Source organism: Pinus tabuliformis, chromosome 5_2 (genome assembly GCF_031772625.1).
Source record: "Pinus tabuliformis cultivar Carrire ecotype Pingquan chromosome 5_2, CPIR1, whole genome shotgun sequence".
Taxonomy (NCBI): domain Eukaryota; kingdom Viridiplantae; phylum Streptophyta; class Pinopsida; order Pinales; family Pinaceae; genus Pinus; species Pinus tabuliformis.
In genome coordinates, this window is record NC_142306.1 from 816519297 (window position 1) to 816546209 (window position 26913).

Sequence of the window (26913 nt, forward strand, 5' to 3'; positions counted from 1 at the left end):
AGGGGACAAAAGATACATTAACATCCATTAGAGGGCTATAAAGCAGAAAACCTCGTTTTGCATTGTGGACTTCAAATATTTTCACCATATTAGTCTTTGTTCAAGTTCTGCCATTGCTTTCCTTGGTTTCCTTACGAGTGTCCGACACAAGATCTTGTTGTCCAGTAGTGGGACGAGATATGGCGCTTCATTCCATCAAACTCAACTCTGACATATCAAGTTCATGTTCTGCGATGGCTTTTTTTTGGTTTCCTTACGAGTGTTTGACGCCAGATCTTGTTGTTAAGGAGTGCGGAGAAGAAACATAGGTTCACTCAATTAATCTCAATTTATTTTTCTGTATATTAGATAATATTCTTTATTGAAAAATATTTTTAAAAATCACATTATTTCGGTGTTGCTAATTTTAACCTAATACATTTCAATTTAAAAAACTTTATTTTCATTAAATATTATAAGTATCCATTTTTCATTAACATTTTTTATACTTTATATATTTTCCATTAATTTTGAGCTCCATTCTTTATACTTGCTAATATAAAAATTCTTTATCCTTTATTATAGGCTAAATATATTGTCATTTGCTCTTCAATATATATCTTTTATATTAATACACGCATTATGGCCTTGCTATCAGTGAAATCCCATATAATTGAAAAAACTGTATATAAGGTCAATTTATTGTTTGATACTTAATTTTTTTTAATGTGAAATTTTTCTCTTTAATAAAAAAATTCCCTAAATCTAAATAATAATAATAAATGAAACACTAAATATGAAATGTATATTTGTTTTTATATATATTGGTATTAAATTGTGTTATTTAAAAAATATAAATATTAAAAAAATTCACTACTTTAAATTTATTTATATAATATAATAAATAATAATATACTAAAAACACGTTTTTAACATTAAATAATAATAAATAAGATTCTTACTCAAAATGATATCTCTAAATTTTAAAAATAAAGACCATTACATTTTTGTTTCGAATTAATTAATCTAAAATCATATAATCTATTCATTTATCATTAACCTATTTAGAGTTGACTTAGAGAAAAGATTCCATCTCTCTGCCCCTTCTATGGAGTTTGGCGTTAATGGAATTGGCGTCCACATAGGAAAATAAAGTTTCATCGACTCCCATCGGGGCGAAGACTTTTTAACCAAAAGTGGGTGCAACACAATTTTCAAACAGATACGGTGGGTGGAACACAATTTTCAAACATATACCTAACGTGCAAAGACAAATCTGACCAATATTCTAATAGTATGAATATCAAATTACACCCAATTTTCAAACATATACCTGACGTGCAAAGACAAATCTGACCAATATTCTAATAGTATGAATATCAAATTAGTTTATTGCTTATTAATATATTTAAGATAGTGGAGTTGTTTGGGGTTTGAAGAGGAATCTATAAGAGATTAGTGTCGTTTGTGGCCTGGACTTTTTAGTGAGGTGTATAGTTTAAACGGAAGTGTTCAACAAAGAGTATTTATATTATAAAGTGGGTTTACTTTACAAGGATGGCGTGGTTATTTTAAAAATAAGTTTTATTAAAATTATTTTAATTAGAGAGGAATTTTTTTTGAAATTTACTTATGAGTAAATTTCTGAAGTTTATAATTATAATTTGTTTTCTTTTCTTGAACCCGATTACATTTAAATTTTGGATCTCTCACTTTATTATTTTAATCACCAATTAAATTACCCTAAAACTTTTATTTATATATATTTAATACATATTTATATACATATATATTAAATTTATGTAAAAGCTATAATATTTTAAAATAAATTACAACTTTATGTAATTTTTTTTTAATGTGATGATGATGATGGTTAACGTCCATTCAGACCAAACATTGGTCTATCGGACCTAAACAGACAAATTATTTATTTTGATTTAAGATTTTATTTCTATGCTCAAAAAGCTTGGAGAGAAGCCTCCCGAGGTCGCTATAATATTGACATTGTAAAAGGTAGGAAGGTCAGTATTGTAACAAAGATTGTGAAACTGAGATCTAATGTGGTTGTACGCGGGGCACTCTAAGAGGAAGTGGCTTTCATCCTCGATGTTCCTATTCTCACATATATGGCAGATCCTTTCCATCCATGGCGTTTTAGGAACTGCCCTCATGAGAATTCGTTCTAATCTTTGCTATATTAATTTTCTTCTTTGATCTAGTTAAAATAGAGAGATACTTTTGATCTTCTAGGATGGGTTGATGACCTTCTTATAATAACTTAATTTTCTTTTAGCGCTAAATCTTTCTCACAGCACATTTTTTCTTTGAACTTAGAAGTAACAATATCTTTAATGTTATTTATGTTTTGTAATGCATTATTCTCGTTGATCTCCCAATAGTTTAGCCAGTCCCTTGTGTCTTTATTACTTTACTCATTTAAAATAAAAAAAAATGATCTTAACCACTGACTTCAATTATATCTATATAATTAAAAAAATATTATTTATATATTAAATAATTATATAAAATGCATATTTCATAAATTATAATTAAAGAAATTAAAATAATAAATGATAAGAATTAAGTAGAATTTATATAAGTGATTTCTACTCTCATATATAAAAAGTTATATTCTATTATTATTTTATATTGAATAACATAATCCTATATTATATTGTATTATATTAATATTTTATATTGTATTATAAATATATTATATTAATATTTTATATATAATATTATAAATATATTATATTGAATGAATATATATTGAATTAAATTTTAGGTTATATTTATATTAATGTTTTTAAAATATAAATTAATATGTTTTATTATATTAAAATAATATTTAATTATGTGGATAGTCTTGTTTATTTTGGAATAAGTTTTTTAGAATTTTAATTTAATTATCAATAATTATTAGGTGAACGGTGGAGATTTAATTTCCATAGAATATTTTAGAATATTCATAATAGCATACAACAATCAAAGATTGAGATTTATCTCCAAAGTAGTTATGCCCCTTTTACCCCTTTAATTAAAGTGATTGACTAAAAAAATTTCATATGAACCAGTGATTATAGTATTTTGAAAATGTAGTATTGATGAACCATGTCATTGTAACAAAATCTAATTTTCCTCTTATAGAAACATATATACATTGCATTAAAAAACCTTGGTTTGAAGGCAATGACCTTGTACAACATATTCCAAACAGTGTGCTACAACTATCCAAAAACTCCATTTGCTTCTGCTCCCTGGTCATCAGGGCCATTAGTGTTGTCATCCTCTGCCGGGCCCGAGTTGCACAATGTGGTCTTCCACCATGTCATTGTAATGTATATCCATTGCATCCTCAATGACCTTGTACAACATATTCCAAACAGTGTGCTACAACTATCCATCCATATCCCATTAGTGTTGTCATCCAGTTGCACAATGTGGTCTTCCACTACTTGAATGTGCTCCTCAACACCATGTCCTTCATCTACCCTCACCAAATTTTCAGCTTGAAACTCAATCATCTCATTCACCAACTCCAAGAGGCCTAGAGGGTGGGAGAGATTCATTTTGTGCCTTGATTTCTACCATTATCATCTCAATCGATGGGAAATCAAATTGATTACGAACTAATCCAAGCACATCTTCTGTACCCCCTAAATTATGCTCCATGGCTTTGACATTGCACCAAGAATGACTACAAGTTTGACAAATTATATTTTTTATGGCGATGGCTGCCTCCTTACTTGCTCAAAGGGTCTATAAATATCATCTCGGCCCCAAACAGTTCATAAATATCTTGTAACATTTCTACATAACAATATCTATTTACAAATTAAAAATCTCTATAGTAAAATAGAGGAAATCTCCATGTTTAAAATTATTCCATATATATATACAACTTGTATATTAACTTTTTATAATTAACCATAATAATTTAATTTGTTTTTATAATATGTTATAAAATAATTGTTTTTCTACTCATTTACGTTTAAAAATATATTATATAATAAAATAAAATATTACTCAATTTTATTTTTACGATTTCCGAATAATTATCGTCTTCAAATTTCAAATCTCAATTAAATTAATTAAAAATTGAACTTTCAAGTCATCTTAAAAAATTAATTTAAAGTGCGTAAAAATGATATCTTGTTACGGAATAACCTACAGATATTACAAAAATTTGCGTTTAGTTAATCTATAACACGAATCAAAAATATACTCGCTATGAATATGACTTGTACGTTTGAGGTGATTGTTTTTAGGGACACTATTCCCTATGAATAGGGTTTATAGCTTTGTAGTGAATAAGTTATTATGTTTGGAGACATATCTATTAAACTTTTAGTATTTTCTAGTTTCTTAATAATTATTTGTAGTGTTTGTTACAAAGATGCTAATTTTTAGTACGAATATAGTTTGTAGCTTTATTTTTTTAAGTAATATATTATCTTCTTGATTCATATTTAATTATTTATTTTATAATAATTATTAATTTTTTTGTGATGAAAGGAATTTTAGGTTGATTTACATGAATGTATTTTTAGTGAATATGTGTAAAGTGAGATTTGAATTTAGGATTTTTATGATGATGATGGTTAACATCCATTGAGACTAAACTTTGGTCTATCGGACCTAAAGAAACAAATTATTTAGTTTGATTTAAGATTTGATTCTTATGCTCAAAAAGTTTGGAGAGAAGCCTCCCAAGCTCACTATAATTTTGACATTGTAAAAGGCTAGGAAGGTCAGTATTGTGACAGAGATTATGAAACTGAGATCTAATGTGGTTGTACGTGGGACATTCTAAGAGGAAGTGGTTTTCATCCTTGATGTTCCTATTCTCACAGAGATGATAGATCATTTCCATCCATGGTGTTTTAGGAACTACCCAACGACCAGTTTCACTATGGAGCTCATGAGAGTTCGTTCTAATCTTTGCTATATTAATTTTCTTCTTAGAGATAGTTAAAACAGAGAGATACTTTTGATCTTCTAGGGTGGGGTTGATGATCTTCTTATAATAACTTAATTTTCTTTTAGTTGCTAAATCTTTCTCACACCACAATTTTTCTTTGAACTTAGAAGTAACAATATTTTTAATGTTATTAATGTTTTGCAATGCATCATTCTCAGTGATCTCCCAATGGTTTAACCAGACCCTCGTGTTTTTATACCACCTCCGCTTGAGCCTTAGGTGGTTTTGGCTAGAATTTAAAGCTAGCTTAGGAAGTCTATGGTCTCCTATGTTATTGAGTTTGTGCTTGTACACCAGAAGTCTAGTCATAGCTAGGCTCTCGAGAGGGGAAAAACCTACTTATATAAGGAGAACATGATAGGGTGTATTGCTTTTAATTTTCAAGTTATACATTATAAAACGCTTCTAGATTTGCTCAATCTTTCTCCAGGATTCTCTAGAGATGCTGCAACCCTAGACCTCACATCCATATAAGATAACAAGAGTGACTAAAGTTTCAAAGAGGAACTTCTTTTTATCCCACATTACGAGGTTTTTCGTTTTACAATTATTTTCAAGACCAAAATAATCTTTCCACCCCCTATTAATTCTTTTCTCAATGCTATAGTTCCAGTTGAACTTGTGATGAATATCAATTCCTAGGTACTTGTAAAAATACACTTCCTCCAAGTTATTATTGTCATACATAAAATTAGCATAAGTGTCCTTCTTGGATTTGATAATCATAACTTTTGTTTTGTCAGTGTTAACAGTCATACCCATGGTAGAGCAGAAATCCTTAAGAAGCTTAGGTTGCTTATCAGGATCAGATGGGCACCATGCGAGAAGAACAATATTGTCAGCATAGAGAAGAAGGATGATGGCTATCCCAACTAAGATCATGCCAACACAACCTGCTTCCTCTAAATACCCTTCAAGCTTGTCGATGTAAATGCCAAATAGGGTAGGGGAGAGGGCGCAACCTTGTTTAACTCCGATATTACATTTAATATCTTTCGACCACCCCTCATTGCTTTTTAGCTTGGCAATTACATTCTCGTATAACCTTATAGCGGCAGCTCTCATCTCGAAAGGAACCTTTAGCTCTTATAATCTATTCCAAAGGTTGTTTCTAGGAACCGTATCGAAAGCCTTTCTAAAGTCCACAAAGCAACAAAAGAGATTGGATTTATCATTACAACATTCCTCCACAATGATCCTAAGCGTAACGAGGTGGTTTGTTGTTGAGTGATGCCTTCTAAAACTCGCTTGGCCTTTAACTCGCTTACCTTCACTTTCAAGCCATATGCTCAACTTCTTTTCCAAAATAATACCATATAACTTGGCTAAGAGAGGGTTGATCATAATTGTCCGATAATTAGAGGGTTTATTTGTATCCCCACTTTTAAAAATAGGGATAATGAGGGTCTCAGTCCATGGTTTAGGGAACCCTTGTTTGACTGCTTGATTGAAAAGCTTGTGGATGTGGGGGATGAGGACATGACCTCCAATTTTTTAGATTTCTGCCTAGTAACCTTCAATGTCCTTAGCTTTCCCATTTGCCAGGTGATTAACCCCAAAATCAATGTCTTCTAATGAGAAAACTTCTTTCGTTGTGATCAGGGTTTCAAAGTTATCCATGACATTTGGAGATTCATAAAGCTTTTTAAGATAGGAATTCCAATTGTGTAAAGCAATTTTATTATTATGTTTAGTTTTCCTATTAAGAATTTGCCTCCAAAATTTCTTAGGAGCTACCTTAGAGAGGTCTAAGAGATTCTCTTGTTTTTTACGAATGTACTGCCTCTTTTTCCTTTTAGTTAGGGCTTTGTATATTTTTATCTTGCCCATTTTAAGAGATTCATCAACAACTTCCTTAATTGCTCTCCTCACACTTTTATAATCTTTGTCATATCATGGGTTGGTTTTGCTATTTCTTTTATTATTTGAAACTTCAATTGAGAACTTGTTAATAGAAGATGAGAGGGTTGTAGTAAAATTATGATAGGGGTCTTCTATGTTGTCTATATTAGATAAAGGAAGCAAATTAGTTTTTAATGCATTTAGAAAGAGATCGTTTTTATTTCTATCAAATATTGAGTTCTTTTGGCTATAAGCATTATTTTCTATGGGATTTCTATGCATGACAAAATTGAGAGTTATAAGTAAAGGCCTATGATCAGAGTCAGGGTCGTGGTCATTTAAAATTTATTATTTCGTTTTATAAAGGGAGATTAGAAATAACATAGTCTACCACACTGCTACCAAGCCCATGGACGCAGGTCATCTGGCTAGAGTTGGGCCACTTTTTAGACTGTTGCAAATTATGAGACCCTGAGCACTACAGAGCTTGACTAGCTCCAACCCAAACAAATTCTCCCCGAGGTCTTCAGAGCTCCTTTTGTGAATACTAGCCAGAGTAGGGTCTTCGTCTAACCAAAGAGGATTAGGGTTGGAATGATTGCTTGGAATAAAGCTTGGTTGCTTGAAGTTCGAGCATTAAATTCGCCTATTAAAAGGAGATTACCTTCATTCCTTAGAGTAGAAATATGATTCTCTAAACCATTGTAAAGACTATTTTTATCTAGATTCTTCTTTTTATAGAAGTTAGAATTGATGGGGGGGAAATAACATATTGCTATGTAGGTTTTTTTATTATTAATGTCAGTGATCTCTATCCAACTATATTGATTGTAAGGGTCGTTTTTATAAATCCTAGCATGGGGGAGATGTTCTTCTTAATGTAACAAGCTATTCCCCCAATGCCTCTACGGGAGGATCGCTTATTCCAGGTAGATCATAGCGTAAAGCCATCTATGTTAGGGACCTTAGAATTTTCATGCTCCTAAGTTTCAACAAGCAAAATAATATTGACATCATTTGAGATCCAACTTAGCTTGAGCCCTTTGTTCCATGGAAAACCTCGGCAGTTCCAAGAAAGAATCTGGAGCATGTTGAATTGCTATTTATTACTATCTTTTTGGTTTCTATCTCGAATAAAGGCTTTTCTATTTCTGATTATTGCCCATTTTCCTTCCTTCCTAGTTTCTTTTACCTTTTGAACCTCCTTTCTTAATTTTGCTTGATCTTCTGGAATGAGATCTTCATTTATGAATATTCCCCTTCCTTTTAGACTTGATGTTTTACTAAGTATGTCATACTTATGATCAGTAGAGCTCACCTTTATTCGAATCAATCTTCCTTTATTCTCAGTTAATTTCCCCAACCTTGTTGCTTTTGTGAGACACGTTGTTTCAATTTGTAATTTATTACGTTATTCTATCTGGGCTATGGCTAAAGTATCCTCCTCTACCTCCTCTTTTAAACCAGAGATTATAAGCTTCAAGGCCCTTTTGTTACGCGCATTGTCTAATTCTATTAATTTTTTCATTTCATCTTTAATTGGTTTGATATCTAATTTATCTACCACATTATTCAGGGTGATGCGGCTATTAACGTTTTCTTCTAGTTCTTTAATCATGTCTTTCATTTTAATACTCTCTAAAGTATCAACATCTCCTTGCTGGGATGTTTGGTTAGTATCTTGGTTTTGTTTTTCTATAACCTGTAACCTAGTCTCCATTGCCACCATTTTATTTTCCAATAGTTTTATTTTATTTTCCATTTGTTTTTGGATCGTGTCTTCAAGAGATGCAAATTTATTTTCTAACATGGCTTCTAACTCTTTTTGTAGCTTGACTTCTCTTTCTTCTCTACGTTTATCTAGAGACTCTATATACTCATAAAGGCCTTGTAGAGTAACTGTGCTAGGTGTGCCTTTGGTAATCTTTGGTAGCTGTGGTGAAATATTCACACTTGAAAATATATGAGCAATATGTATTACAAAAAGATGAGGAATGTGTGCCCTTGATATCAACAAACTTGACTCCAGATCGCACTTGCCCCAGATTGGATTGATTGCAGATCCAAAGGTAAATACGCACGAGTTTCTGCAAACGAACTTATTCTGCGAGAAAGAAATCCGAGGAAGAGAGAAAATCTATGGCCGATAAACAGAAACACAATAGATGGTTGTGACCAATTGGTTTACATTTCATAGGGTCTTAGTCCAACTCTTTTATAATTTCAGTGAATTTTTGTATAAATTTATTAGAATCACAAGTTTGAGTTGTGTAATTTGCACAATGGAAGTGTTTTAAGTATTTTTCAAGGTGGTAAAACCATTTATGCAATCAAAAACAAATTTTAAACAACTAATGATAAGAATCTCTCCAAAACACAAAATAATTAGACAATACTCTTTACAAGCTATTATATTATATAGTAAATTTTATAAAATAATTTTATTATTTATTGGATTTAATTTTAGTGATGTGAAGTAATTGTTTTTCATCCAAATTCAATTTCTTTAAAATAATATTTTAAATTGCTAACAAATATGTTATTAATTTGATTTTTTATTTAAAACTATTGCAACAAAAAAACCCAAATCTCTAAAAAATTGGTGGGCGAGGGAGCCACTTGGCACGAATCTAATTTTTTAAATTTATTAAAAATAATGGATCATTTTGTTAAATAAAATTTGCTTATATATAAATAAACGAATATCATAAATAATAGTGAGGAGTTTATTATGGAGGAATTTATTAGAATTGGAATAATCTCAAATCAATGCAACCAAACAAACTCTACAATGCTTGATAAATAGACTGAGTATATTCCTTTAAATATTAATCTACGCTGTAAATTAAAAAAATTAAAATAGTCAACAAATCTTCACCCACCTTAAGTTGAAATAAAAATACCTTAGATAATTAATCAAAAATTACCAAACTACTCCCACAAAAATTCTTTGACCAAATATATTTTTAATTTTAATAATATATAAAAATTATAATTTTTAATCACTTTATTTAGAATTAGAATGAAATCTTATTAGAAAATAGCGGTAGTTGAAATCAAAATAAAAATTTATTTTACTTAACTAACTTGCTTCGTTTACATGCTACATTGGAGTATCTATAGATTATTTTGTTTCAAACATTTTTGGTTTTTTATATTTTTTGTTGCCGACGTGGAAGTATTTTTTTGGTTTAAGAAATTAATTTTCATGTGCACCCTCTTTGAAAATTTAATTTCGCCCCACATACAAAATTATAATATAAATTTTGTTTAGGAAAGTATTAATGATGTTTCCTTTTGGTTTAGTAGTTATGATATAAAAAATGATACGTACTTTTTTGAAGAGTGGGACTCCACCATTTTCGCTTTATGAAATTAGTAACTTATTTTTTTAATAAAAAATAATTTGCTTAGTGGAGGTTGCAAATTTCCGCTCAATGAATAATAACTCTATTACATTTCTCCCCATAATCATTAGTTTATTTTGACTTTTTATTAATTTATATATAAGTTAAATATTTTTATTTTTAAATTTATATTAGATTGTATGTAAATTAAATATTTTGTATATTTTATATTTTATATTAATTTGTATATGAATTAAATGTTTTGTAAAGTAATTTAAAATTTTTATTTTTTTGTTATATTGAAGTTATGTTATATGAGGTATTTAATTAGTAAGTTTTGTTCTCATGGTATTCTTTTAAAGTAGTCTTTTAATTTTGGCCTTTTCTATTTCCAACTAAGTGGTTATCATCACTCTTGATAAAGTAATTAAAAAATTATGTAGTGGTTGCCCTCATTTTTCAATTTTTTTATTAATAAAATGTTTAAAATTATTATTATTATTATTATTTTTAATTAATTAATTTAATAATAATAATAACAATTTATTTATTTATTTATATAAATACTCTTATTTTTTATTCCATTTTTATTTTTTTCATCTTTAACTTTTTTCTTCTCAAAGGAATATTTTTTTAACATGAGTCCTAGTAGTTTAACAATTATGTTTTTTTGGATGAAAATTATAGAAATTCCGGTCATATTTTGAAAAAGAATTAGCAGGATTTTTGTAAATCTAAGTAAACGCTGTTAAAATTAATAATTTTAGGTGCCATGGAAGTTTTTGATAGTGCTGAATCTATCTCCACCATTAAAAACATTATTCAAACACTGTTTCTACAAAAAAATTTGAATTTTTAGCTGTCCAGGCTGTAGACACTCTGTCCTTAAAAAATTCGGGGAAGATTTTTAATAAAATAGGGATTTTTGTAAATCAAGATTAGAGTCCGCAAATTCCAAAAATTTTTGATGCTCCAAAAGTGTTTGATGATGCTGAATCCATTTCCACCCTAAAAATATAATTCCTACACTGCTACAACAAGATTTTTTGAATTTTTTGTCCAAATTCCAGTAACTTTTTACCATACAAATAATTCCTCATCCTCCCCTAGGCAAACACACAGTGAACTCGGACAGAATTTAAACCCTCTTGAGCGAGCTCAAACTCGATTCCATCGGTTTCCTTTCTAATGGATTAATAGATAATCGTCAATCCTTTCAGTCACGTATGAGTGGTCTGTCACAATTTTTTTTCCATTCACATAGTTGGGTTGACATGGCATCTCTAAGAACCCAAAGAATAGAATACGTTATTTGTAAGAGTAAATCATCACATTCAGCACATTTAGCTTAATCTAAATGATTAGATTATCTGTGAATGCGCGTGCAGCGTTCACAGGGCGGGGCAACGGAGATTAGTGACGCGAATCGTTCACGGGGCGAATCCTGTATCCGGCGGGATATATATGGTGCGGTTTCTTCTTCCGCATTTATTGTGAAGGCTAATTCAAAGATTTGGCCGCGGTGGGATTTGTACCCGAGATAGTGTCGTCCTTGCAAGGAGGCTTATGTATTCGTGCCCTGCACTGCGACTGTGATGGGGAATTTGTTCTTGATGCCGATGTATGGACAACTGTTCTTCGTTTTGGCATCTCTTCCGTCCGATGGATGTGAACTTCTGTTGGGTGTCATGGGGTCTGGTATCATCGGAGGAATGATTCTACCTATTCTTGGAGCTTTCCCGGCCGCTTTGCTTATTCTTGGTGAATTCGTTTCTCTGTTTCTTACAATTTCGACGACCCTTGGAGAGCTGGAAATCATAAACCCCTGTTTTACAAGATGGATCAGTTTCACGCAACCGAAAGTTTCGAAGGTACTCGTCCTGTCGCTACGGCGTGACCTTGTCCTTTTACACGTCATCACAATTTGGGAGATTGAAACGAGATGTCCTGTGAATGAATCGTAGAGGAGTTCAACCCTGTAAGTAACTTGATAGTTGTTAAATCCAACGCTATTATTCGATGGAAAGTAACCAAGTTTGTTACGCCTCCCGGCTTTTCTATTCAATTAATAAACAAAACACAAAAATACAGGTGGCGACTATTGTAAATGGATTCCAAAATTTCAGATTTTCTAATTTTCCTATTTACATATTTTTTTTTATAGAAAGTAAAAAATTCGATATATTTTTAAAAAATAAAAAATTAATAAAAATAGGGTAGATATTAAAATATACCATATTTAAAAGTTAATAATAATATATATATATATTTTCAAAAAAAATTGCAACTTTTATTATATATAAAAAAAAAATCATATCTGTAAGCATTTTTGTGGCATATAGCTCTATCATTAGTTTCTCATATATGTATACAAAAAATATGTTGAAGCTGTTTAGAAACAGTGTCCATGAGTCAAAGAAAATGATTACATACTGACATAACCATACAAATATAGACTTGTCAGCAATAAAACCGTGTCATAAATATCAGTCCCAAAAGAGCTGTTGTATGCATATAGAAGAGGTACTTGTGTGTCGATACATGTCGCTGGTTCATGATCATTTCAAGATGAACATCAATACATTTTTCTGGCCAAAAAGAGTATAGGCATAATACTTTTTCCAAAATGTAAGTGAACTCTTGAGACAGTTCCAGATAGGGAGTATTTTTATTTGGCATCTTTTTCTCCGTGATTTAGTTAGATTCAAGGGTCAAAATTTTTTAACTTCAATGGTTGAGCATTTGTTTGTGTCTAGATCCAATTTATTTTTTGAGAATTGTTTCGCTTTTTCATTCTTGTTCTTGTAGACGTGATCGTAGGAAATATGTGAGAAATTTGTGAGTTGAAGATTTATTTTTTCCATAAGAGGAAGCAAAATGAAATTCCTTAGCATTGTTTTTTTGTATCCATTTTATGACTACTTGTCAATAGCCATAAATATGAAGATATCTGATATTTTTGAGAATTGCTAGAAGGATAATGATGTAGAAAGCAAAGGGTTCCACATGATTGTTTGCAGTGGGACCAATGTTTACAAAGAAAGAGAGAGAATGAGAATTAGAAAGATGTAGGATGCCTCCAGCTCCTCCTAAGGAGGGAGAACCCGATGTGGCACCATCAAAGAAAGCCATGGAGAGTCTGTTTGAATGATAATAGGATCAGGAGGAGAGAGACATTTGGTTTATGGAAGGGGTATAGAGTGAGAATAACCATATTCTTGGAGGAGAGTTTATATGCATTTGTGGGTCTATTTAAAAAATCGCAACATTTCATTGAAGTAAAATGCCTTGTTCGCATGGGGTAGCTCAAGTGGTAATGATCGTGGAAATGAAGTCTCACCGAACTGGAGATCTCGGGTTCGATTCTTGTGCTACCCTCCCCGGAAATGGGGTGAATAATGGACATGTAAAAACTCGAAAATGAAAGGGTCTTACCAAGCTTACAAAAAAAAATGCCCTAGCTTGCACACAATGGAAGACCTTTGATGTTGTTTGATAAATAGTTGGAGAGCCAAGGTTTCAAGCATAGTGAGATATTTTTTGTAGCCTAATCCAAAGCATGGGGACATGCGCATTTTAATTCCATCCGAACCTGTTTTATGAAGGGACAATTTATAAAGAGGTGAGGAATAGATTCCACATCAGATTTGCATAGTAAACAAATATTGGGGCCTTCGAAAGATCTTTTTTTGTAACATATCCTAGGCGAGAACTTTTCCTTTTAGCATGAGCCACATAAGCAATTTTGATTTCGACAAACAACCTAATTTCCAAAGAATGTTGACCCACCATGGAGGATTTTCATCTTCAGGAATTAAAAATAAGTAACCATATTGTGGTGTGGGGCATATTTCCCATAAGGGCTCTTTGTCCATATCAACTGGTCTTCACTATCAGAGATAGCTACATTAGCAAATTTTAGGGCATTGCCTCTCCTTCGAGTTGGAGGTCTATGGTTGACATCCAAGAGTGGCTGAGAGATACATGAGTGAGAGTGAACTTATTTTTGTCAGCCAAGAGTTGTATGAGAGGGTCGGGGAGATGATACCAATGCATATTGCATATCTATGGATCCCTTCCAATTAGAACGTTTTGGCCGTTCCCCACCTTCCAACACAAGTGATCACCGACAATGTACAATGCCTTAAGGATGGCTTTCCAAACTATAGAGGCATTTCGTAGAGGTTTAAGGGGAGTGCGGATCCGATCTAAGATGGATAAGGGTCGAATACATTTTTAAGGCATTATGTGTGCCCAAATCTGAGATCCTTGAATAAGGTGCCACACACCTTATGTAGTCAATGCTTGTGCAAATTTAGGGGGAGTAGTTTGATCTCCCATCCACCAATGGATTTGAGAAGAGCGATAGAGTTCTAGGCACTGAGGGCAAATGTTCACTTTTCCTCCTTCCTATATTGGGGAAAGCAAGTAGAGAGTTGTTGAATCTTGTTCGATATTTGCTTGGGGATCCAAGCTAGAGAAGTCCAATATACTGGGATGGCTTCTATTATTGCTTTGCATAAAACTAGTCCCCTAGCTCTAAAAAGCCATCCATTGCTCCAGAGCATGATTCTTTTTTCAAAATTTTCAAGTAGCCATGTTCAATCATGTTTTAGATAATTATAGGGCTTGAGAATGAAACCAATATATTTGAAGCCTTGTCCAATATTTTTAAGTGGGGATGCTAAAATCTTTTCATTGGAGGAGATTTCATTTTTTGGAATAGACCAATTGAAGATGAAGGACTTTTGACTGTTTATTTTCATACTAGTTGCCTGACTAAACATATTTAGGAGAGTCTTTAGATGTTTGATGTGAGGAGTTTCCCAATCTAAGAAGATTAAGATATCATCAACAAAAAAGAGATGTGAGAGGAAACGATTTTGAGATACAAGGGCACCTTTGAAGATGCCATTTCTAATAGCCTCTGATTTCAGTTTGCTAAGAGCTTCGTCAACAAGGAGAAAGAGGAGAGAGGAGAGGGGATAGCACTGGTGAAGGCTTTTCTTAACATTCAAAATGGGGGAAGTTGCCCCATTGATTAGAATGACAAAGGAAGGGGTGGAGATACAATTGATAACCCATGTGACAAAGGAGTGGGAGCACCCTTGGTGGATTAAGAGAAGGTGTAAGTATAGCCAATTGACTTTGTCAAAAGCTTTAGATAGATCAACCTTAAGCACAAGGGCCTTTTGTTTGAGGGTATGTATAGAGTGGAGTGCCTCCTGTGGCAAACCAATGGCTTTGTGAATTTGCCTATGAGTTAAAAATCCAAATTGCTCCATGGAGATGTGAAGAGATAGGATATTCTTGAGACATAGAGCTATACTTTTGAAAATGATCTTATAGAGAGTGTTACAAAAGGTGACGGGCTAAAACTAGGCCAAGGAAACAAGGTTTTTAGATTTTGGAATGAGGGCAAGGATGTTGGAATATAGAGATGGCAACATTTGACCGAAGGATCTAGAGTATTCAAAGACAAATTGTAGGTGGCTTCTGATAATGTCCAGGCATTTTATGTAGAATTCACTAGGGAGCCCATCAAACCCTAGACTTTTGTCTTTTTGAAATTTGTGAAAGACCTTTTCCAGTTCATTCATTGTGATCTTTGTCATAAGTGCTTGGTTATCCTCCTCTTCAACAAATCCAGGGAAGAATCTGACAACTGAGAGAGCCTCCTTTATAGTGACCCTTTCTTCTTCTTTGAAGATGCTTTTAAAGTAAGAGTAGACTTCCCTCGCGGTGTCCGAGGAGGAGGAGGCAAAGGTTCAAGAAGGACCAGTGATTTACTGTTGTCATCCCTAGCTATGAGTCAGAGTGCACAACTTTTAAGTTACCACTATTTTTCCCCTTTCAAAGAGAATCTCCCTTCTAGTTTTCTTGAGCGCTGAGATTTTTTCATGGAGGTCAACAGGGATATCCCTTCTAGTTTTCTTGAGCACTGAGATTTTTTCACTGAGGTCAGCAGAGATATCCATTCGAGTTTTCTTGGGCGCTGAGATTTTTTCATGGAGGTAAACAGGGATATCCACAAGGGTTAACTGATTCCATAAAATTTGCAATTAGGCTTCAGAATTTGTATGAAATTTTGAAGTCTCCTCTCTTTTCTTTTTGGTCCATTCACAAATAACTTCCTTGGATTTTTTTTTAAATTTCTTTGAAAGTGAAGGGAGGGGGATTTAGGAGAGTTAGGGTAGAAACTAGACCAGCTAGCTTTTAGGAGCGAAATCAGGATAGAGTTATTCAATGATGAGGAGTTTAGTTTGAAAGGGCTAGAAGGCTTGGAAGGAAATGGTTCTAGGTCAATGAGAATAGGGGTATGATCTCAGTTCCCCCACAGATGACCACTGTTTAATTTTGAGGTTGGTGTTGAGAAGGTTCTCCGAAATAAGGAATCGGTCCAAGCGTTTTGTGATTTTGGCAGAGCCTGGTCAGTTGTTTTACCAGATTGGCAATATTTTTGTAGAAAGAATATCATAGAGATTCAAATCATCCCGACGAGAACCCAAGAGATCCAAATAGAAGATGGGGTCTGGCCGAGGCCCCCAAAATTCAATGGTATATATACATAGTTCCACCAAGTTTCCAGGACGAGGAGTGGGGAAAATGCTGGAGCGGACTATGCAAAAGCTTCCCTCCAATTTTTAGGAAACGTGGGAGGACATCAGGGTCTTTAACATAAGGGACCTCGACAAAAATAGTGAAATACTAAAAAATTATAAATATATCATCAAAATTTTATAATTTAGTTGTCTCTATCAATATATAACACTTACATCATGAAGGACAAATCGATGAATCATATAACTGAAAGAAATTTAAAACGAAAGCATGATACAATCATACATGTAACTGTAACATTGTACAATGAAAATAAAATTTTAAACCATATTGAAGTTTCAACGGTGAATACTGAGTATTGAAATTAAAGTCAAGTCTGTAAGTGTAACATTGTACAGTGAAAATAAAATTTTAAACCATATTGAAGTTCCAACAGTGAATACTGAATATTGAAATTAAAGTCAATTCTGACACGTCAAGATTCAATTTTTATAGTCAAGTGTAATATATCATATATCAAGATTCAAAACAAACTAAAGTCTACAACTAAAGTCTGAAATAGGAAAACAGATAACATAAGAACATATCAAATGACAATTGAGCATAATTGCTCGAGGTAATGTCCCACTAATCTATGCATCCAATTGCTGCATAAATAAATCAGGATCACCCATGTCACCATCTGAATCAGAATCACTTGCATTCTCAAACATGCTAAGTGACACACCAACCAACCCCATCTGTCTCATCAAGTCCCTCTTCCATATCTACTTGTGCATCATCCTCTGGATCAACATCCCATCGTGTTGTTGGTCACTTCAAATACTTAGGTGTCTTCCTATGGTCAAGACGTAGGGCACTGTGCACAACAACTAACTTCTCTGCTCTTCTAGAAGTAAACTTGTTCCTTCCCATCAATTCATAGTATATTTATAATATTTTATAAAAAAAATTTAAGAATTTGACTTTTTCCTTGAATGATTTGACCTTGATTTTTTTTAAGAAACCTAAGAAACCTCTCCTCTTTTAGGGGAAAACATCCCCTCAAATTTCCTCGTGTTTTCGTTTTTTGGGAACATGGAGAAACGCCTCGCCGACATCCCCACATCCCCACATCCCCAAAGTGTGCAATGAAGGGCGAAAACGCATTTCCCGATAAAAGGATGCCTCCCCATCGAACACTGTATATACATGAATCTATGTAATATCTAATGCTCTTCATTGTTTTCAAGTGTATATTGTTTATCAACCCATTGCAATCCAAAGCACTCTATAAATTGGACAATAGCCTATTGCATGATTCAGCTCGTCTAGCTTGTTATATATATATGTGTGTGTGTGTGTGTGTGTGTTTGTTTGTTTGGTTATGTATTCCTCTTCCTATCTTTTTTCGTAGGACTTTCAAGTTTGTGCTGTGAGTGGGTCATTGCTTAACTGGGAAGAAATGAGATGCTGTATACTGTAATCATTGGGAAATATTCTTAAGAGTGGAAATTGCAAGTTGGTTGTTTATTTTGTAAAATACGAACACTTGTAGAACTGCCCAAAACATGTGCTTAGAAAATTCAAGTGGATAGATACTCTCCAAAGAAGGAACAGAGGTGAGGTTGTCTTAGTTCGAGACGGTTACTCTGGTGGTATTTTTTGATCACAAAGGAAGACATTGAAGATGGTTAACGGACTTTGTAATTTAATATCAGAGGCATTGAATTTGGGGAAATAATCCATTTCTGATTCGGTGCCAATAATCCTGTTTTGTGAGAAATTCTTTCTCTTGCTTGTGAAATCTTTGTGGTTATTAATGAAATTTGTAAATCAAATTATTATTTATAAATAGTTTATAATTAATTAAGTGTAATGATAATTTTGGTAATTTTTTTATTTTATTTTATTAAGGATTTTAACATGAAAAAAGATTGAGTTTATTTATATATTAATTTACCGTAAGGTAGATTTTAGTAATAGATTTGACTCTAGCAATATATTTGTCTTTTTATCATTATTAGTTTAGTATTGGCCAATACAATTTCTAATGCTTACTTTAATTTTTTTTTTTTTTTTTAATATTTGAATGAACTATAATTTAAAGGTTTTATTGTAGCATTTGCACAATATAATGTTGTGTGGATAACTACCTCACATATTTATGCCATAATTTATAGATATAGTTGCAATATACATGCATGATTTTTATATATTTGTGTAGTGATTTTTTATTCTTAAGTTTTAGAGAAAACCATCCAAAAATAAAATCCTTGAAAATAATTCATATTTAAGTGAGCAACATATTTTTTTTTTAACAAGATCGGTTGCTATGTATTAATCTGAAAAAAGAGAAGGGCATATTGCCGTACATGAGGTGCTTCTTGAGCGTTACAGATCCAAGGAGATACAAAACAGTTCCATTCCTTGATCCTTGATACAAAACAGTTTACCATCAACTACTTCCCAAGATAAATTAAACAAGTTTCTTCATTAAAAATGGATAGGAATAAAATATAAATAAATATATGACTCATGATAAATTAAGCAAGTTTTTGCATTAAAAATGGATAGGAATAAAATATAAATAAATATATGACTCATGATAAATTAAGCAAGTTTTTGCATTAAAAATGGATAGGAATAAAATATAAATAAATATATGACTGATGACCACTATTAATTTAGCATTACCAATGTAGGTTATAATTTTTTATGCAATTTTTCCTAGAACATAATTTCTAACTAGAGTTGAAAAACTCCCTTGTAGCACTTGTTAAATGTGTGATGTAACATGTTCTCTTGCTATATTGACATATCCTAATGGATTTTGCTAGGATCTTGTTCCACATTAATATCCCTATTCTAAATTAATGTGTAAAAACTTATTGTGAATAATCCTTATTACATAACAATTATAAGATATAGTTCACAAGTCTCAAATTGTGAATAGTTTCAAATGTATAACTTGAGTGGCTATAATGGTTATGTAACATGTGCTTTCTCAAGTCTACAAGAAGTAGAATGAGATAGAGCTACTATGTTATATGTGCTTTCTCAAATCTACAAAAGGTAAAATAAGATAGAACTACTATGTTATATGTAGGTCTCCATATACTTTAACAATAAAATTACCACTCTAAAATATGTCTCTTTCTCTTTAAAAAAAAATCTCATAAACCAATTTAATATCTCACTTAGCAATAATCTTAAAAATAAATTATTATTACTATTTAAACTTTAAAATATAACCATACATTTTATCCATACATAAATTACCTTCTATCTATCTATAAATTAATCTATCTATACAACTTTAATTTATGTATTATATTTAATAACATATCTCTATCTCTTTTAAAATTCTGTACCACACTTTACTTATTAATTTATATATTATATTTGAATGACATATCTCTATCTCTATATTGAAATTGTGTGCAAAACTTGACTTATTAATAGTCCTTACAAAAATTGTGTGCAACACTTGATTTATTAATAGTCCTTTCATCCATAAAGTGAAGAATAAATATTGTCAAATAGGCCAATCACATTACAAAGATTTGCTCTCACGCCATTGACAAAGTACAACCAACCATCCTTGGTTCTCTTTCCTGGACCCATACGCCATTGACAAAGTACAACCAACCATCCTTGGTTCTCTTTCCTGGACCCATACCAAAGCATAAATATCATCCATGATGCTACCGCATCAATTATTGAAATACTAGTTTTGAATGAGGAAATGAGTTTAGCGAAAATAGATGAAATTGTTAATTGTTATTTTTTATTATTTAAATTATAATTTTAAATGAAAAACAAATTTAGCTTTGAAATCGTTTTTCTATATTAATCTCATTATCATGGATGGAAGTCACATCATCATTATTGACATTTTGAACCAACCAATGTTGTTCAAAATAAACTAAATTCAACTTTTTGCAAAAACGTTAATATACAAAAACTCAACCAAATAAAATTATAATTTTTTTATTAAAAAATCTATCCAAAATTAAAATAAAAATCGTTCCTTAATGTTTTATATCGTCAGCCCATCCATACCCATATGGCCAATCAGGCATGGTTTGATTAGGACTTCTAAATATTTGCATATCCACTCAACTCGGTTAGATTAGGACTTAGACAGAAGCTCGATTGAAATGTCATGATGATGAGGTTGGAAAGGAGTATTCTCCACGTCGTAATCGTTTGAGGTGGTGATCTCTGATAGCGACATGAGGTGGTGTCCAAACAGAGGTGGATAAATAAGACAAAGACCATGAAGACGCCTCGGGCGCAAGCAACTGTAAAGACGCTTCAACCTTTCCGTTGATTAGTTGTTGTTGACTGGTAGCTTTTTGTCCCTTTGACGATGTGAGGCAGTAGACCAAACGTATTTTATTCTGTATTGAAATTCGGCTGTTCCCTTTTTAATATTTTATTATTGAGTTTATTCTTTTTGTTGTTGGGTTGGATAGGGTTAAAGGTTAATAAAATTATTTAAATATGAATTTGGAAAAAAAAAAGAAATTATTTTAATGTTTACGAGGTTAAAAATAGTTTATGAGATAAATTGTTTTTCATCTTTTTCATTTACTTGATGTATTTGATCTTTTTTATGTGAAATTTCAAAATAATTGCTCCGTGTGTCAAACCCTAGGGAAATAGATTATCCCAAGAGCTAGCTAGTTGCCAGCATATATCTGCATAACTTTTCTTGTTGTTTTTGAAGGCTTCACATTTCAAAATGAAATGTTTTTCTGTTTCAATTTTTCTGGAAAAACAAAAACTGCATACTCTTTCCTCCCACTTTTTTTTTTGGTTTTTTACAGTGCCCTGTTTCAGAGTTGATGAAAATTAGTTTTTCACTGAGCACTAAGAATTTTGGCTCTCCAATAGATATTGACTTAAATGTATACTTTTGGTTGATGACTATAAATAAGATTACACACTTCAATATAGTAATTTTTTTTTTCTTCCTAACTTTTTATCACAAATACATTTATGAAACTTTTCCATAACAAAAACTTTTAGCGTAGAAAATTACAAATTTTTAATAAATAATACCCCTACAAAATTTATGACAAGTATTTACAAAAATACAATCTAAATTTTTTTGGTACATGCAAGTTGGCACATGATCTCTCGTTCATCATAATTTCAACTTGGACGAGACACTCTCGACACGGCTCCTCCTATTTCCGACCCTATAGCAATATTAATGCAATCTGACATGCGAGCGAAATAGCCATCACCCTCTGAGTGACAGCACGTGGAGAGAAGGCGAGCGTGGAATGGGCATTCCATGACTATTCCCCTTGCATGTCAGATAACATTAATATTACTATAGAGTATTAATGCAATCTGACATGCGAGCGAAATAGCCATCACCCTCTGAGTGACAGCACGTGGAGAGAAGGCGAGCGTGGAATGGGCATTCCATGACTATTCCCCTTGCATGTCAGATAACATTAATATTACTATAACATTAATATTACTATAGAGTCGAAAATAAGAGTAGCCCTCTCGTCGACACTCTACATTGGGTCTCTTCACTGCGTTTTCTTTAACAACAGTTCAAGTACTCATAAATGCCGAAGCTTTAGGTCAGTTAAGTAGGTGGGTGTCTGTATCTGTCGGGAGCTGATTTCTGTACCCTTTTGTCCGCCAATTTGAGGCGGGGAAGTGTACATATGAAAATCAGGTTCCTCTGTTCGCATCACAATGCTGCCGTGGTTGTTTGGCTTTAAAAAAACGCTTCGAAGTCACCCCAGGAACTGATATCGATTCCGAAAGACAGACAGCGTGCATTTTCGTGCGATGAAGTGGTTCATTTTGCTCGCTTTGCTGCAGCTTCTGCCATGCGTGGCACCGGGGCGTATTCTTCTCCAGGGATCCTCAACGGGAATCGTTCGCGGGCAAGTCTTGGTTTCCGATGGAGTTCGGGGGACGGCTTCATGGGGTTTTATAATGAAGCCCAGTTCGGAGACAGGTCTGAAGCGGCTATTGTCTTCGAGTAGTTGCGACGAGACTTACGGTTTCATGCCTTGCACTACAACTATAGTGGGAAATTTGTTTTTGTTGGCGGCTTATGGATACCTGATGTTCAAGTCTGCCACCCTTATTACGAATGGCTGCGAGCTTCTGTTGGTTGTGATGGGCAACGGTATAATTGGCGGGTTGTTTTTACCTATCCTCGGAGCTTTCCCCGATTCCCTGCTGATCGCTGGTAAAACTATTCCCTCTCTTTTGTTTTTGTTGTGCAGTTCAGTTCAGGTTGAATGGTCTTGTCTGGCTTGGTCTGTTACGCATGAGTTAAGTATGAAACCCACGTTAATCTAGCATAGATCGACCGGGTCTAGTAAGCATTTAAGGGGACCAGCAGACTTTTAGGTGCAAATCTGCTGACTTTTAATGGCTCGGGTTTGTTATGAATATATTTTTATTTAGTTATAGTTGTTTAAATTCAGAGGGACCAGCAAATTTTAAGGTGCAAAACTGCTGAGGTCGGGGCTTGATATGTATGTATGAAGCATTCTGAGTTACTAGCAAAGTTTGAAGTGCAAATTTGTTCCGTTTTAGTGGTTTGAGGTTGATATGCGTTAAGAACACGTTTCTTTTTAAAGGTCACATATTCAAATTTAAAACGGGCAAGTTATTTGTATTCATGTAGACCTTTCAGTCAAATTTCTGGGAAAAAAAGTCTATTACACCAATTTGATGTTTAATAATTCTTAAAATCAAATTATTATTATTTTAATTTATTTATATGCCTTGAGAACCCCTTTCTTTTTAAAGGTCATATATTAATTTTTTTTTTTTTAATATTCTTTGTTTAATTTTGGGTTTTGTCTTTTGGTGTAATTGTGTAAGTTTGGTAGTACTTTTTTTTCCTATTAATTATATATTGGCAGGGAACAAAAAATATGTCTGGTGGCCCCAACCTGCCCGAGGGAAACTAGGTCTGTTAGCCATCGATCAACATCATATGCTGTCCGAAATTTAAATAGTTTGAGAATATCCATCCATGCTAAATATACCCTTCGACTTTTAAAGTAAATGTTATCTGACATAAAACCAAAAAATTACTTTCTGCTACTCTACGTCAATCATTAGATGACTCAATAGGGGTTGTGTAAAGTCCTTGGGTACGGGCGCGTTCGGGCGCCGGGCGAAGTCACTGTGCACGGGCGGGCGCGGGCGACCGGCGGGCGGGTCTGCACGACAGGCGGGCGAGGCTGCACGTCGGGCGGGTCTGCACGACAGGCGGGCGGGTCTGCACGACAGGCGGGCGAGGCTGCACGGCGGGCGGGTCTGCACGACAGGCGGGCGGGTCTGCACGACGGGCGGGTGAGCGCACATGGGCGGGTGAGCGCACACGGGAAAGCGACGTTTCAGCACACAGAAATGCGACGAAAGCAGAAATGATACACGACACTTGGGAAATGCGTGGGATAAGTGGAGCGTTTTATATGGCGATTGAAAGGGAACTTAAGCCGACCTGTTAATAGAGCTTTGTGGGCGTATTATGAAGTGATGGTGGGGTCGGCCAAGGGGCTGACACCCCCATGTAAACCTACGATGAACATGGTATATATGTATGAGCTTGGGAGCTCATTTCTACAACCAATCTTCGCTCATCTCTCATACACAAGGGGTAAAACAGCGCAGAAGTAGAGGTGGACTGCGCATATCTCATGCGTAGTGCTACCAAAGGTGCAGTTTTGACTTAAGTGCGTTTTGAGTGAGGCAACCGTGTCCGGGGTGAGTTCTAAGGTGCAGTTCTTGGTGTAAGGCTTGGCAAGGATTCTTGGTGGCTCGGGTGAGCACCGTCCTTTGTGCAAGAGATGCACAAGATGTTGTAAAGGCAGGATTGCCCCTCGGTTGTATTATTTGGCTAAGTGTAGACTTGGTTTGGCAAGGAACACTTGTACATTGTAAATTTGACATTTTAATAAAATTGTTGGGCAGACTTTACCGGGAGTTGCCCCTCCCTTTATACTTGTGTATTGTTGATGTTCTCGGTTTATTGTTCATGGTTAATAATTGAGAATGGTCTTCTTTAAAGTATAAAGGATAACTCTTTACTTGGTTGCAAGAGAACATAAGTTAAAGTAAGTTTATGTTGGAGTAGGCGTAGTCCATAAACGTTAGTATTGTTAAAAAGAAAGCGTTCGGTGGTGCCGCACCTCGCTACAAGCGGTTGGAAGATCACCGCAGGTGTAGGGGCGTGACAGGTTGGGTCCTTTGCACTCGACCCGGGCACTTCATTCTGCAACAAGGTTTGAATTTTTTTTTCAATTTGACCAAAACAGAGGTTTTGATGATATTGTTGTACCTGCACTGCCTGAATCTCCTTTTGGATGTCCTTTAGGCTTGGTTCCTCTTGACGAGCTTGCATTGGTTCTTCCCAGTCCCTGTGTGTTGTCATAGCCTTGGCCAACAAGTTCTTCATGACCTAGTACTGCTGGACTGTCTGTCTAAATAGTGTTTGCCGGCCTCTGGTGTGCCTTGGATCTATGAGCAGGGGCTCCCATTCCTCCGTTGGAAGCACTTCTGTCGCAACCTTGGTGTTTAGCTCTGCCTCCCATGTTGAAATTATGGCTTTTACCTGAGCTAGAGTTCCTCCATGGTATGCATGCATTAGGTTCTGCATACTTTCCTCTCCAGTTTTCCTGCCCCTTTTTCGCTCAGTCTTGCTCGCTGAAGCCACCAACGACTTCATTTTCTTTTATGTCTGTTTGCCAGCCCGACGACCCTTCCACCTTCACCAATTTATTTTCCTTTTGAAATTCTTTCAGCCCCCACCCCTCTCGTTCTTTCCTGCTTCTAGTATTGGAGTGTCGGAGTCAAAGTGGCTGAAGAGCTAAATAAACCTGCGAGGGTAGCATAAACTTGTGGCCTTCAGCCTTTCCATGTAAATCACCTTTACAGAATAACGAATTTGAATTTGCAGGAGATGACCTAGGTACCCCCCAGTCCCATCCCATCTTTCCTTCATCCTTACTGTGCGCAATAGTAAGAGATTCTATTCCCTCCACCGCTTAATTCCCCCCCCTCCGCCCCTTGGGGTCGGTCAACTGGGTTCCTCGCTAAGGTCCAATGACACTCGAGGTTGCTGACAGGCAAGGTTTGGGGTGATCAAAACAAGAGATGCAGGAGTTGGGCTTAGATCTAGCTGAAATTGCAAGCCCACTGAAGTCGTGATGCCTCGACTCCTCCCTCCTACCCTCGAGGATTTTGACACGACCCTGCTATTCGTCATGAACTAGAATGACAGAGAGAGATGTTAAGAGCCTACTCAGAGCTCCCCTCCGGTCGGACTTACGGGCCTCTACCCAACCATATTGCCATTTCCACCAGAATTTATTTGCCATGGCGGAATTACTAGCCGCACTGGGGTTCCAGTCCCCCACCTCCCTATTGATGCCCTGTTGCTTCTCAGGATTACCTGGGAGCCACGCTGAGACCAGTTGGTCGAGCTTACCACAATTAAGGTTCCCCAACACCCCTTTCCTACCCCCTTGGATTTGCATGTCTCCCACTAACCAGACTAACTAGACTGAGCATATCTTCCACTTCCCATACCCCCCTTGCACCCCTCGTTGGTTCTGGAGACTACCAGACCACCGCAGGCTCTTAGGGGAGCCTTAACCCCTTCTATATCCCAATCTGCGGGTTTTCACAGTGGCCATTGCTAATTTCATTCCCCAGGATCCAAGAGTCCCTCCTAACCCTCCATAGATCCCCTCTTTCCCCCACAACCTTCCATAAATTGCAGCAAATAAAAAACCAAACATTAACAACAGAAGACTGAACCAAAATTCTCGCAGTCTTCCATATATTGCAGCAAATAAAAAACCAGACATCAACAACAGAAGACTGAACCAACATTTTTGCGAAACATTCGAAACCACCACCATTCGATGCTAGACCAACCTCCAATCTTGTAGCATTGATTCCATATCTAGACTTAGGTAGGCTTGAATTACATACCAGTCTCCTTCCAAGTCGTTGAAGGTGAATTCCAGGTGCAGACGACAATCCCTTCTCCCGTAGGCTTGGTTCTCCTCTCGGCTTCCAGTCTCGTCACTTGCCACTCGTTTCCTCCTCTAGTCTTGCATGCATGCACTAAACTCCTCACCACCTTTCTACCTTGAAAACTTACCCACCTAACCTTTTGTTTTCCCGACGTTGTCTCCACCCGCCTATCTCTCTTGG

General features: G+C 34.6%; 1 protein-coding gene across 6 annotated transcripts in view; it reads left to right on the forward strand.

The window, feature by feature from the left end:
- Positions 1 to 26913, forward strand: part of LOC149161807 (sodium/calcium exchanger NCL2-like) — a 227013-nt gene that overhangs the window by 60319 nt on the left and 139781 nt on the right. The window contains exon 1 of one of the 6 annotated variants that reach the window (XM_089437054.1): positions 22251 to 22921. The exons of the other annotated variants lie outside the window; for them this stretch is intronic. Within the exon in view, the coding sequence (XP_089293180.1) occupies positions 22513 to 22921 (409 nt within the window). The 5' untranslated portion in view covers positions 22251 to 22512. Of the gene's footprint in view, positions 1 to 22250; positions 22922 to 26913 lie in introns of those variants that run through there. 6 annotated transcript variants of the gene reach the window in all.